At 59.5% G+C, this 13567-nt stretch overlaps 6 protein-coding genes across 6 annotated transcripts; 4 read left to right on the plus strand and 2 right to left on the minus strand.

Moving 5' to 3' along the window:
• Positions 1 to 1275: 1275 nt before the first annotated feature.
• Positions 1276 to 4254, plus strand: SDRG_06528 (hypothetical protein; the record flags this gene model as incomplete). Its single annotated transcript, XM_008612309.1, has 11 exons — positions 1276 to 1456; positions 1501 to 1566; positions 1611 to 2083; positions 2128 to 2276; positions 2322 to 2370; positions 2414 to 2523; positions 2575 to 2808; positions 2853 to 3021; positions 3070 to 3258; positions 3303 to 3454; positions 3501 to 4254. 11 exons carry the CDS (start codon positions 1276 to 1278, stop codon positions 4252 to 4254), a joined length of 2526 nt encoding a protein of 841 aa, XP_008610531.1.
• Positions 4255 to 4277: 23 nt separating this feature from the next.
• On the minus strand, positions 4278 to 7734 carry SDRG_06529 (hypothetical protein; the record flags this gene model as incomplete). The annotated part of the gene is made up of 9 exons (XM_008612310.1): positions 4278 to 5070; positions 5123 to 5589; positions 5638 to 5853; positions 5898 to 6090; positions 6140 to 6287; positions 6333 to 6466; positions 6511 to 6621; positions 6670 to 6836; positions 6892 to 7734. 9 exons carry the CDS (start codon positions 7732 to 7734, stop codon positions 4278 to 4280), a joined length of 3072 nt encoding a protein of 1023 aa, XP_008610532.1.
• Positions 7735 to 8124: 390 nt separating this feature from the next.
• Positions 8125 to 9652, plus strand: SDRG_06530 (hypothetical protein). Its single transcript, XM_008612311.1, has one exon. It carries the CDS (start codon positions 8582 to 8584, stop codon positions 9527 to 9529), a length of 948 nt encoding a protein of 315 aa, XP_008610533.1. The 5' UTR covers positions 8125 to 8581; the 3' UTR covers positions 9530 to 9652.
• A 320-nt stretch (positions 9653 to 9972) lies between these two features.
• On the plus strand, positions 9973 to 11293 carry SDRG_06531 (hypothetical protein). Its single transcript, XM_008612312.1, has one exon. The coding sequence runs from the start codon at positions 9996 to 9998 to the stop codon at positions 11220 to 11222; it is 1227 nt and encodes a 408-aa protein (XP_008610534.1). The 5' UTR covers positions 9973 to 9995; the 3' UTR covers positions 11223 to 11293.
• SDRG_06532 (hypothetical protein) lies at positions 11245 to 11606 on the minus strand. Its single transcript, XM_008612313.1, has one exon. It carries the CDS (start codon positions 11550 to 11552, stop codon positions 11337 to 11339), a length of 216 nt encoding a protein of 71 aa, XP_008610535.1. The 5' UTR covers positions 11553 to 11606; the 3' UTR covers positions 11245 to 11336.
• Positions 11607 to 12156: 550 nt separating this feature from the next.
• SDRG_06533 (hypothetical protein) lies at positions 12157 to 13539 on the plus strand (the record flags this gene model as incomplete). Its single annotated transcript, XM_008612314.1, has 6 exons — positions 12157 to 12529; positions 12574 to 12683; positions 12726 to 12862; positions 12915 to 13039; positions 13089 to 13479; positions 13527 to 13539. The coding sequence occupies 6 exons, from the start codon at positions 12157 to 12159 to the stop codon at positions 13537 to 13539; spliced, it is 1149 nt and encodes a 382-aa protein (XP_008610536.1).
• Positions 13540 to 13567: the final 28 nt, after the last annotated feature.

Below are 13567 nucleotides of genomic sequence, written 5' to 3' on the forward strand. Positions count from 1 at the left end.
GAAAAAGATACTGGTCGGCGGTGGCCCCGGAAGAGCGTTGAGCGGGTGGAGGGACGGCGAAATGACAAAGAGGTACGTGAAATACGCCCCCACGGCCACGACGGCGACGCTCCCAACGAGCAGCACTGGGTGCACACTGGCCAAGACGTCCATTGCAGACGACGTCAAACGAAAAATGAAGAAGCGGCGGCGTCCCTTCCAGATCGATCAGCTGGCCGCTTGCTCACCCGCGCGATTCGAAATCGCAAATATAGTGACCGTTGATGAGGAATTGCGCTGGCATCGTCATCGGCGACGTGAGCACCCGTGCAATCGACAGCCTTGCCCAATCAAACATGCGCCAGAAGCCATCTGTTGCTCGAACAGACAGCCCATGCAAGCCGCACGTTGCCCCTGGCATGTGTTTGTGATGACACCATGAGGAAACCAGTTGTCGCGTGCATAGTCCGGCCAGGTCGCACGCTTCTTGCTTTCAGCGTTGGTGCTGTCAAGGGCTCACATGTAACCTAGGTACTGCAGCGACACACGACACGATATCTGCCTTGTTCAGCGTGGAAGACCAAGCCCACCGTTTGCGACGAAATAGAGAAATCGCGTAATCTCAGACCAAGATACATTCAATGCGCTGGTCATTCGCGGATGGAGCAAGCGCAAGCATCAGCTTCGGATCAGGTTCGTCTATGATGGAAGATCGCGGGAAGGTACCCCGACAGGCTCGACACCTTTGAGTCCCGTCGCTCAGAGAACGTCAAAGAAAGGAGGACCGGCATGGGGTAATCGATCAGATTATCCGCCAACAAAAGTTGGGGAATCCTTTTCGTGCATCCAGCAAATAGAATCGGTCGGTGAGCGTCGGTATACGGCCAAGTGGGTTTTGCGTATTCGTCAAGTTGGATATACAACATACATTTTAGACTCGTTTTCCGCCTGAGCCAAGAGTGTTGGGGCAAGCTCTTTGTCGTCGCATTGGTGGGAGGCTACAGAGTCATTCGATGCCGTCGCTTGCTGTATGCAGTAGCCACAAAGGCACACTGCGAGTCATCGTTTTCTCGCGTTTGCGGATCGGCCATCTCGGCCCGAGCTCCCCAAACTTTGCGGAGTCTGCACCTTCTTCTCTTGCGCGCCCAAGAGGCTGTCAGCGCCGTTTGGTGCAATCCCTCCATGCATAGGACCAGAAGAAAGAGCAAATTTGATAAAACCGCAAGCCCGCGACGTCCATGAAACCGCAATAAGACACCAAAAGTTTTCATTCTGATTTGAAACGGCGAAACGTCGATGGGCGCGCTCTTGCCGCCGCTGACGGTACCCGAGAAGAAAGCTCGCGACAAGCAGCGCAAGCGTGACCAGGCGAAGCGCCGAAAAGCCATCGAGCTGGAGGTCGTGCGTGCAGCCGAATCGCGAGCCAAGCAAGCCGACGCCTCGAAGCGCTGGCACCGCGACGTCAACCGCGACGAAGGTAGCGACCTGCTGTCCGCCGTTCTCGCTCCATGCGCATGCTAGAGCTGCAAATCCGCCGGTACGAGCTCGATGCGATCAACCCCCACGACGAGCACCCGGCGAGCGCCGGTACGGCACCGTCTCTAGGCAGCTCGTACCATCATCGGGAATAGGGTACGACTTTGTTCCGCGACGCTTTACCTCTCTTGCCCAGGACGTGGGCAACTACTCGCCTATCTTTTTCGGCTACTCGCTCGCGCGAGGCGGTCGCCAAGACGTCTTTGGCGCCCCCACGGGCTACGACGACCACTTGAAGCACAAACCGCACCCTGCGTTTCTCGGCTACGCCATGTCGCGCCATGCATCCGAGATCATTTCGCCAATCTTTCTCAATCTCGACTTTTGCAAGCGCAGAGTCGGAATCGAAGCGATCGAAGACGAGCTTTCTGCGCTGCAAAAGCAGTCGAACATCGACAAGCGTCAAGAGCGCGCCGAGTTGCAAGCTCTGTTGGACGCCCGCTTCGACACGCCCTCCGAGTGCCTCGTGTGCGAGTCGTCCCAGATTCCCGGGTGTCCCGGGTGCTGGGTCCCGTCGTCTGACTTTTTCGATCGCGCCTACCGCCGAAACAACCCTCTGGAGCATCCAGTACGTAAATCGACCTTATGAAATGTCTTATTTTCCAACGCTAGAGCGACGAAATAGCCGAAGACAAGACTCCTCACGGGTGGGCGCATTACTACGAAGCGCCGTCGCCGCGTCAAGAGGCCAAGGCGCGTGAGGACGAGTACATGGACGGGCTCCTCTTCGATGTGTGGGCGATTCGCAAGCACCGAGAAAAGTACGACGCGACCATTTCCACCCAACTTCACCGATCGCAATGCAGGGTCCAAACGTTCATTTCACTCGTCATCAAGAGCATTCCGGCGGGCAGCGTACGTTCCCCTTGTCTATGCGCACGCAACCGATATGCCCCAGGCCGTCCAACTGCGTATCGACCCGAGAGAGACGATCCAGTATCTCTATGACCAGTACCGCGCCAATGTTGACAGCGTCGACCGCCAACTCTATTTGCTTTTGCCCACCAGGTTGGGGATCACGTCTGCCCTTTAGTTGGTTGAACCAATGTCGCGTCGTAGTCAAGGGCTCTTCTACCTTGATGCGACGATCGAAGCGGGGTCCGAAGTCGCGCTGGGCGTCAATAACGGCACGCTCAGGCTGGAGGATTTCCAGTTGCGATATATTCGCACTGCCACTGGCCCGTACGTGCTCTTGTCTGTCGCGCTCTTGCACCGCGAGACGACACCCCTCATGCTCGCACACTATGTCAAGCACAACTTTACGGTGGACGGGCCGCTGAACCTGCAGCTCCGGTAGCATTTGCGACGACGAAGGAGTGGGAGCGTACTCTGCGTAGGTACTTTGCCAACCAAGTCCCAAAAGACGTCCAGAACGACGCGCTACAGGCCGCGATGACGCGCAAAGCAAGCCTTCTCGTCGCGTCGGCCACGGAAAATCAACTGATGAGCCGTCATTACGAGCAGCAAGCGCTCCAACTCAGCGTCAAGAAAGCATTTCACGAGCGTGTACCGAGCTGTTGAGTTTGACGTTGGGGTTTTGGACAAGACACGTAGATGGACAGCGCGATTGAGCTACATCGAAACAACAAGGCGCGGCCGCGGACGAAGAAGGAGATCCGCGCATGGGCCTACTACTCGTTTGCGATTGCGGAGCCCCGGTCCGACGCGCGCCTTCAAAAGCTCTGGCAATGCTACCACAAATTTGACGAACTCAAACTCACAAAACGTGGCAAGCTTCTCGACGTCCGTATCCTCTTGCATGCATGTGTCATTGCAGAGCGGTGTAGTCAGCCGCGTCCGACGACATGTGCGAGCTGCTCTCTTTGCATCGGACGGCCACGATTCAAACCTTCGACTTGCTCGTCGACAAGGCCCACCGCCCGGTGCTGCCACCGGTCGTTGCTGTCGGCCCCAAGTTTGGCGTGCCGATCGCGACACGGTACCGACGCCGTCGTAGCAATCTCGGACCCTGCGCCTGCACGTAGACTCGGCATCACCGCCAAGGAGGACCGCGAGTTTGGCTCGGAGCTCGACATCATCATTCCCGAAGAGAACGACGACGAGACCCTAGCGCCGGTGCGTCGCAAGCAGCACTTGACGCTGGATGCGATCCGGGCCGCGCAGCAACGACCGTTCAAGGACATGGAGTGGCGGGCGAGTGCCAAAGTCGACAAGTTTTACTCGGCGTCCGATCTGCTCATCTACCCGTTTGCGAGCATCCGCTGGGACTGCTTTGCCAAGGCATATGTGCTTGCGGTCGGTGACGTCGACCGCATGCGGCGCTTGCTCGACGGCTACAACAACTTGGCCAAAATCCTCCAAGACGAAATCATTCTCAAACCCTCGGCTATTGAGTCCTGGCTCCACGACCTCGGTGCGTTGACGTCGCAGCTGCCTCCGACGGGCGCGCTCCCGCAGGCGTGTCGCCGCCTCGAGACCAAGTCGTCGCTCTTGGCCGCGCGCGCCGAACGGCACCGGCGGGCACTCGAGCAGGCGCAAGACGCAGCACGACGGCGGATCACGGACGCAGACGATGCGCTGCCGCCCATGAGCGCCATGGAACGCCTCAAGTGGGAGTTCAAAAACAAGTATGGGATCCTGAGCCCGAACATGCGCAACATGAGCCCCGATATGGACAAGGTTCGGGCGACGCTCGGGTCCGCACTCGCCAAGACGGTGGCCGCCACGACGTACGTTGCCCAGCAAGCCAAAGACAACATGGAGATATTAAAGCTATAAGAACTGCATCCGCGGTTTCGAGGTTACGACAAATGCGACGACGACGACTCGAACGGCGAGTCTTTCTCGAGGAAGGCTTGGAGCAGGCTCGCGGCCGCGGTCGTCGTGCAAATCGACTCGATGCTCGTCAGATACGCATTGAGATCGTTGCACTTGGCCGACAAGTAGATGGGGTCGAGCTTGGCCCAGAGCCGCGTCGGTGGCAGCGGCGGCATTTGCTCGTGCGGAAACAACTCGCGGAGCTCGCGGTGGAGGTGCCGGAACGCGTTGTAGCGTCGAAGCACGGTCGTGACTTTGTCGCCAGACGAAATGCGAATCTCAAACGCCGCGTACGGACCCTTTTCATCCGAGACGACCACGTACGTCTGGACGCCGAGCCGGTGCTTCGTGTGCAGCTGCGTGTCGAGCGACACGACGAGCGCGCTCTTGTCGGCAATGTCGTCTTGGATCACCATGTGCGCGTTCTCGACAGTCGCCATGTGCGACCGCCAAAGCTCGTACACGGCTGTGTCCTTGAGCTTAAAGTCCATCGATGTGCCCGAGGGTGTCACGAGGCGGAAGAGACACCGCTTTGGGTAGCCAAAGACGGTCGACCGACCGAGCGGGAAGTGCACGAACGACACTAAATTCGGGCAGTTTTCGTAGCACGTGAGCGTCGCTTCGTGGAGCACAAACCAGCGGGTTGCGAAGCCCTGGCCTTCGTACCACGTCTTGGCCTTTTGCGTGCGCACGCCGAGAAGACTGGTCTTGGTCGCGCCAAAGTAGTCGACCGTCGTCTCCGTGGGAAGGTCCATACCAGCCGTGTCGACTGCATGCCTAGGACACTTCATGCTCAACAAGACAGTAGAATCGACAGCCGAGTTGATACCGAGACGAGGTGGCGTGCAAATGGTCGATCGCATGTTGGAGGGCATCGAGCCATTCGTCGCGGAGGTCGGTCGTCGGCGCTTTGAGCACTTGGATCGAGTTGAGTTTCGACGACGTCGAGCTCAGAAAGGACGTCGCGACGTCCTTGAACGAGTGCGACACTTTGGCGTCTTCAGGGACAAGGCGCAGCGTGAAGATGTCGTCGCCGTACTCGACCAGTGTCTTGGGCGTCAGGTGCAGCGTCCAGCGCTTCCGACACACAACGTGCTCGACCGTCTTCATGACGTACACGCGCTTGTGGTCGAGCAGGAGCGTCCGCGTGTGCCAGTAGCCCGTCGAGCGCTCGCGTACGTGGGCGGTCGTCACAAGTTGGACGGGCGAGTGCGGCGTGATGGGCACGACATTGCGCGGCTGGAGCGTCGGCAGCGGCTGCTGCGCACTCATGTAGCGGCGCAGCTTCTCGGCCACCTACCCACGCCCATTTAGAGACATCAATGTATATAAAAAACGACGCACGGGCCGACAGATTTGAAGCAGACACAAGAGCACAACGTCTTCGCTGTCCCAGTACGACGAGTGCGACCCGGCAGCGTACGCGAGCTCGATGACACCTTCGCGCTTGCGCCGGCGCATGACATAGTCGATGCGCGACTGGAACCCACAGGCCGGCGGCGTGATGCGCTCGAGCATTTCCTGCATCTTGGCAAACCCGAGGCCCTTGCACGATTGCGCCTACGATTCTTATCGCTAAGACAATGTTGTTTACGGATCCCTACGGCAATGAGTTGGACGGGCGGCTTTTCGTGCATGTCGGGATGGATGAGCGGCTCGACGCGGTAAGCGATCGGGTCGATCGGGTGGAAGATGTTGAAGTAGTGCTTGCAGTTGGGCATTTTGATGCCGGGCGTAAACTTGCCGTCTGTCAGATCCAAGTCGCCGCGCGAGAGAATCATGACGGGCACCGGCGACCTAGCGCGTTGAGGCTTAGGGGTCGGTTGTCGGGTAGGAAAAGACGTACCCGGCACCAAAGAAATTCTCGACGTCGAAGTCGAGGCCTTTGAACTTGACGCCGTTCTTGGCGACTTGGCCCGCGCTGTGCGTGAGAATGTCGTACGTGATGACCGACCCGAGCGAGTGCCCAAAGATCGACACCTTGCCGTTCCAGCCTACAAAGTCGGGTATGAAAAACGACACGCGGAAAATAGGTGTACCCGGGTGTTCTTGCTTGAAGATTTTGTACTTGGAGTTGAGCTGCTCCGTGACCGAGTCGACAATGATCTGGCCGTACTGCGGCGAGAGGTAGTAGAGCAGGTCCATGAACGTCTCCTTGTTGAACTGGCGAATGCTACATCGTATCATTGAAATCGTGTATTCGACGTCGCAACATACCCGGACGAGCCTTCGGGGCAAATAATGTCAAAGACCGCGTCGACGCCCGTGGGTTCGTGCAGCTCTTCATGCCACTCGATCGACTGCATCTCGAGCGCAATCGGGACCTCCCTACGTACATGCCCTGAGCGGTTGCGCGTCCGACGAGAGGCCTCGTACCTGAAGTGGGTCTCTTCAAGCGCGCGGAAGAGGTCTCGAAAAATGTAGTTGTCGCCCATCGTGCCGGGAGTCCCGTCCCAGTTTTTGCGCTCGCCCTCCTTGAAATCGCCGTGCTGGCCAATGCCGTGGATGATGAACATGAGGTGGTTCACCGTGCTGAGGTGCACCTACGTACCACAATCAAAGTTAGTTGAAAACGGGTCGCGACTAGAAAGGCCAGACCTGGGGCGGGAAGTAGTCGTCGGCTTCGGTGCCGCAGGACGACGCCATGGACGCCTTGCGCGGCGGCTTGTTGTGCTTCTTGGCTTCGTGCCGCTTTTGCTGGTGCCGCAGATGCAAGCACGCACTGTGGGCGCGAAGGAGGCTGAGGCGCTGCTCGTCGTTGGCCAAGAGCCGCGCAAAGTCCAAAATGAACTCGTCGACCATGTCGTCCGTCATGATCGTCTCGAGGTACGCGTAAAAGGCGAGCGCGGACTGCCGGTTTGTGCCAAACTCCATCGCTTGCTGCTTGAACTCGGCAAACTTGGTGGCGTCGGCCAGCGCAGCTTCCATGCGACTCACGACAAGCTCGTTCAAGTTGGCGGCCTCGACGCCGTAGACAGGCACGACGTCCGTGACCGCGTCCTCTTCCTCCGTCTCGTCGTCGCCATCGTCCTCTTCTTCTTCGCCTTCGTCGTCTTCTTCGCCTTCGTCGTCTTCTTCGGTCACCTCGTCCTCGTCCGACTCGCTGCTGAGGCTCGACTCGCCGACAGCGTCCGCTGGGTAGATGCCGGTTGTTGGCGACGAGGCCACGTCACTCGGCTCATCGTCGCTGGGCGAGCACGCGCCGTCGCTCTGCAGGCGCGCGACGAGACATTGCAGCGCGTGCTGCACGGCGAGGCTGCACTCGTCAAGCGCGTCCTTGGTGCTCGCGACGGCGTCGCGATGCAGCTGGACGCGGCCGCTTTCCGTGGCCTCGCCGGCGATGGTCTTGGCGTGGGCGACGGCGGCGGCTGCGCTCGCGGCCACCTCCTCCATGAGCGCGCGGAAGTCCTGCAGCGCCGGCGCGTCGACGGCCTCGGTCATCGTCGCGCGAAGTGATGACGAAGCCCCCTTTGGACTCGACGTAATCTCGCGTGGCGTCAACATTGGCGCTATTTTATTATCGCGTCCTCCATACACAACAACTTGCCACATTAAATTTGTGTAAAATAATTTGAGCCGTTTTTCGTCCGCCAATCACAACGTGCCACTCCAAGCGCCCCAGCGGCAGGACAAGTTGAAGTTGCGCTAGCCGCCGCCGCCGACCGCGCTGGCTGACCACGTAACCACATAGCAGTAGATAGGCAAAGGTCCTGCACATAGCCTTGAGGCGCTCGCGGCGTGGCCGTCCCAGCGCCCGTTGTTCTCTGCAACAAAGACAGGCGCGCCGCCCAATCGCAAGTCCTTGGGTCAGTACTTGCAGGTTGGACAAAAGTGAGAATCTCAAGATGGCACAAGTCGAATTCGAGTCGAATCGAGCGTTGCCGTTGGGGCCAGCTTGCGCTGTACTGATTAGGAGGATGGCGAGATGCTCATGCACGAGTGCAAGCTGGACGACGACCCACATTTTCTGAACCATGCACAGTCTCACAAATCCAGCGAATTCTCCGGCGACACATCCCAGCACGTCGATCAAAGTTGGCTCAGACGTTTGGCTCAGGAGCCCGACGGCCCTTCGTGCGTGGTGACTGTGTCCATGATGACGGGGATCACAGCGTTGCCATCAGGTTACGACACTGACAGCTCACGAGCGATCGGTCCAGTGCCACAGATGGCCGTCGCAGCCACGCCTCAGCTGATTTGACGGCTTCCATATTCCTGCAGTGCATGGCTTTTTCTTCGTCATGGTACGAAGCAGTAACGCGACGGTAGTGTAAAATCTGCTGCCACGATGACCAGTAGCCTCCACCTCATTCGGTACACTAAGCTCTGCGACTGGGCCGCGCTGCGCCGCGCGCTCGAGAAGGCGCTCCCCGAGCACCTCGAGGTCCGCGACGAGTACGGCATGCTGGCGCTGCACTGGGCCGCGACCGAGAAGAATATCCCTGTCGGTATGCTCGACGTGCTCCTGGATCTGTACCCAGACGGCGCCAAAGTCCTCTCGACGGCCGGGTACCTTCCGCTGCACTTGGCCATTATGGCTGGCGCGTCCATGGCGCGCGTTCAGCGCTACATCGCCGCGTACCCCCAGGGCATTACGACGGTCGCGCCGTCGGGGCACTCGGCCTTTGAGCTCTGGGAGACCAAGATTCGCCTCGACACACGCACGCTCAAGCGCGGCGAGGGCCTGCACAGCGCGCAGTCGGCGCTCGTGTGGGGCAAAGCCATGATCAGCGACCTCCTCAAAGTGACGCCGCAGAGTCCGTCCCTGCGGCGGCGGCGCGGCGACCTCTTGAGCCGCGCGGAGAGCGCCAGCGCACTCCCGATTACGCTGACCGACGACCCTGTCCGCGAGTGGGACTGGCTCGACGTCCAAAGACGTCTGACGCTGCACGGCCCCGAGGTTGCCCGCGAGCGCGACGACCGCGGACGACTGCTGCTCCACGGCGCGAGCCGCGCGCCCATCGAGATCTTTGACGCAATTTTGCGTGCCAACCCATTGGCGGTGCGGGCCAAGACGCGGTCGGGCTTGTTGCCGCTGCACATGGCGGTGCGCCAGCACGCGTCGCCACGCCGGCTTCAGCGGCTCCTTGACGCGTACCCTGGCAGTCTGTACGAAGAAACGTACAACGGCGATACACCACTCGAGTGGGCTGACCGCGTGCTCTTGGACCCAATGGCGTTGGACGTATTGCGAAAAGGCCAGCGCTCGCCACTGCACAAGCCATCGACCGACTAGCGATTCCTCACCTTGATGTGTTCTATGGCATTTGTATCAACCATCCTTCTCTTCTACGACTTCGACGAGCTGATGATGACGATGTTAAATGCAAACAAATATTGGTGCAACCTAGCACCTTCCACTCTTATTTGCGACCAAGTGCCACCTCGGTGCATGCTGATGACGACAGCGCAAGGGACGTAGGTACATCTCCTCTTGCAGTGACCCTTGGACATGCTCGCGGCTGGCGAATCACGTGGACGACCAAGGCGTCGTGCGCGTACGATCCGCACGGTCGCGCGCGTTACTACGCAACGAACCTCGTCGTATGTCGATGGCGGTTGACTCTGTCGGTTCGGTGGGACCCGCCATCTTGGCCTCCGAACTGCCTTCAAGTTGCTCCCAAGATCTCCACATTGGGACCGCGGCCAATCAGGTGCGCGCATTTGGCGATGGCAATCTTGGCAACAGAATTGGACTTGCCATGCACGACGCGATCCGCCTCGCCGAGGCGTCCGACTGGGACGGCCTCCGGCGCTTGGTGGCGAAAGCACCGGCGTCTGCCCACGCCTGCGACGGCTACGGCATGCTGCCCATCCACTGGGCGTCCACCGAGGCGAGCGTGCCGCTCGAGCTCCTCGAGACCCTTTTGACGGCCTTTCCGGACGGCGCCTCGACCGTCAACAGCGCCGGGCTGCTCCCGCTGCACATTGCCATTCGCGCCCACGCATCGCCGGCGTGGCTCCAAGCCCTTCTCTCGTCGCACCCCGAGAGCATTTGGGTCGAAACGCCGACGGGCGCGACGCCCATGGCGCTCGCCGAACACGTTGGCGCCGACGAGGCATGTCTCCACGTGCTACGCCTCGCACAGATTCGCTTGCACCAAGAAGACGCGCGGTCGACGGTCTCGAGCAGCCGGGGCTCCAACATATTACGGACGCCGCCCAAAGCCAAGACCCTCTTGCGTCACCTCTCGTTCGACTACAACACGAGCCTTCGCTCGTCGACAGCCCACACCGTGCGCCGCGTCACGTCCGTGCCCATCATGGGCAGCAAAAACGACAACAACATCGAGATCCTCGACGACGCGTCGGTCTCGAGCGACGAAGACGATGACGACCATTCGTTTCGAGGCAACAACTGCGCGGTGCTCCCGATGCTGGACGAGGAGCCGCCCGAGTGGCATCTGCATACGGCGTGCTCCGTGTGCCACGCCGCCTTTAGCATGTTCAAGCACCGCCACCACTGCCGCAATTGCGGCAAGTCCATCTGCCGCAACCACAGCGCCGACAAGAAGGTCCCCACCAAAGGCTTCCAGTCGCCGCAGCGCGTTTGTATCGCTTGCTACGGGTCGCTGACGAGCCGGAAGCACTCGTTCACGATGCTCGAGTCGCCCGCCGTGACGCCCAAGCGCACGCTGCTGCGCGTCCTGACCGAGCTCGCGTCGCCCAAGCCCAGCCCCGTGACGTCGCCGGTTGTGGCTGTAAAGTCGACCGACGCCGAGATCGTATCGCTAAAAGCGACGGTGCAGCAGCTCACCAAGCAAGTCGACAACCTCCATATTGCCAATATGGCGCTGCAGCAGCAGTTGCTCGAGCAAGAAGAGCTCAAGGCCGAGACGATGCTGCTCATTACGCAGGTCATGACACGCGTGTCTGTGCTCGAGCTGCAACGCGCCAAGCAGGCCAACGACGACGACTTTGATCTATAGCGACTGCATCCACCTACTAACATGGCTACCTTTCGAGTACGCACCGGCGAGTCGAGAGGCCATCGTGTTACATCTTACAAGAATCACGCGAGCAGGCGGCGTCTACCAAATGGCTTACTCGTCGAGCTTGGGGCGCTCGCCGATCTCTTCCTTGACGTACGTGACCGACGCGTGGTGGCCAGCGTGGCTGTTGCCGCTGCCCGTGACCGCGCCGATGGCGAGGTAGGCGCTGAAGATACCGACGGCAATGACAAAGCCCGGAAGCGGCTTCTTGGTGCAGTTGGAGAGGAACGGGTGCTTCCGCCACGCGTCTTGGTGAGCTAAGACCATCGTCAAGTGCGAACCGCTTGTTGGAGTATTCCGCAACCACTCGCCCAAAGTGACTGGAAAACCGCACTTAACATTCCACCTACAAATTGCATGATGCTTCGGTAGGTGCGATACATTGCAAATAGTATGTTGCGGTAAAAGGTGTTAAATAGTGTGTTTGCGTTGACCACATGCCAGCGCGTTGCCCATGCAGCTAGAGTAGCCGACACGTGGGCTTTGCTATGTGGGGCACATAAATTGCATTGCATTGGTGCTGGTGGCGCAGTTGGCCGATCGTCCAGGTGCGGACGGTGCCATTGACGGCAACGGCAACAAGTACTAATAGCGTTTCTAACTTTGAACCAGAGCTCCATTGCTCGCTGGCCGTCGCCGCTACAGGGATACGTGTCGTACGCCCTTGGCTTGCTGAAACGTGAATGCAAGGGCGTTGATATGGCCAGGCCCTCATGGCCATGATGAGTTCCCGACGAGAATGGATCCGCGGACCGGAAATGGTGTTTGACTTGGCAAGTCTTCGCCAAAGTTCGATGACACTAAATACGGCTCATGGGCCAATAGTGTGGGTAGATTTGCTATCCGTTTGTGCACGTCAACACTCTGGAAGATGTTGGACCAGCTCACTTGCGCCAGGAAGTCGCTCTGTCGCTGGGCCGGCAACCACAAGACGCTGCTCGTCAGCACGGGCGTCGTCGTTGCCTGCGGCGCGGGGGCCTACTACGGCGTCAAGCGCGTGATCCGCGAGGCCGAGACCATGATGCTCGACTCGCAACGCGAGCTCGTGGCTCACCAGCGCCTGCAGATGCACCTTGGCCGGTCCCAAGAAGAGATCAAGGCGGCCTTCCTGCGCTTCGTGCCATCGCTAAAGACGCGTCTCTACAAGCTCTTGGACCTCGAAGGTATCGTCGCCAACCTCAAGGTGCTCGACAAGTCGGAGCGCGAGATGCGCGACTCGATGTGGGAAGACGCCAAGCTCCTAGGTACAGCATCATGCTTCGAGACTCTCGACCCACGACTGCGCTAGGTTTTGGCCGTCTCTTTGCCGGCCTCCACGCCTTTTGCCAGCTGCACCTGCTTGTGCACTGCGAACTGCTCATCCTCGGCCGCGAGACCTTTCACAAGCACAAGGGCGAGGTGACGATGGCCATGGCGATTCCATCCTCTCACAATACGTAGGACGACACGAGCGGCGCGTCCGTTGATGTGCAGCAGCAGTTCCTCTCGTCGACCCTCGAGTACTTTTTCGAAACGGGGTTGCCCAAGCTCACGGCCGAGATCGAGTCGCGTCTCGGCAACCATCCGACGCTACAGACGTACAGCAAAATCGCTCTCTTCGACGCTCCTCACCACTACTCTATCTCGCAGGTGGCGTGTCAAGGAGAAGGCCCAAGTCGACAAGGCGGACCTCGACCACTTGCTTCGGGAGCTGCATGCCACGTGCCTTCCGAGCTCGGCCAACGACCACGTGCTCTGGCACTCGTTCCTCATCTGTACGCGTCCACTGCATTCGATCGCCGTCGTGTGACGTATGCATGGTAGACCCGGACGATGTGCCGGAGGCCCACCCCGCAGGCGTGCTCCCGCTCTTGAACGAGCTATGGGACATTCTGGAGACTCCTTTCTTCAAGGATGCATTGCGGGCGTCCATCGACTGTCTCTTCGAGCTCCTTGCCACTGACATCGTCGCGGCGCTCTACCCGCACGAGGCGGGGCCTATCACGGAGATGAGCGCGATCCAGCGGCCGCCGCTTGCCAAGGTCATTCCGCAGCTCAAGGTTGAAGTCGGCCGCCTCTATGTGGCGACAGCCAAGCAATCGACACTGCTTCAGCACTGGGAGACGCTCTCGGGCCTCGAGACGCTCCAGTGCCTCAGCGAGTCCATTTTTGTGCAGGAGGCTGACGATGCGGCGTCACGCCCCGAGTCCTCGTGGTACCGTTCGCATAGCATCGTTTCTTTTCTCATGCAAAGCGAACTAGGGGCTGGATCTAAGCGAACACGATTTGTATCAACTTGATAG

The sequence above is a fragment of the Saprolegnia diclina genome, assembly GCF_000281045.1.
Source record: "Saprolegnia diclina VS20 unplaced genomic scaffold supercont1.18, whole genome shotgun sequence".
NCBI classification, from domain to species: Eukaryota; Oomycota; class Saprolegniomycetes; order Saprolegniales; family Saprolegniaceae; genus Saprolegnia; species Saprolegnia diclina.

What these genes read in the sequence shown, in the direction of transcription:
- SDRG_06530 (XM_008612311.1), top strand. Translation starts at nt 8,582, where the DNA reads ATGACCAGTAGCCTCCACCTCATTCGGTACACTAAGCTCTGCGACTGG.
- SDRG_06531 (XM_008612312.1), top strand. Translation starts at nt 9,996, where the DNA reads ATGCACGACGCGATCCGCCTCGCCGAGGCGTCCGACTGGGACGGCCTC.
- SDRG_06532 (XM_008612313.1), bottom strand. Translation starts at nt 11,552, where the DNA reads ATGGTCTTAGCTCACCAAGACGCGTGGCGGAAGCACCCGTTCCTCTCC.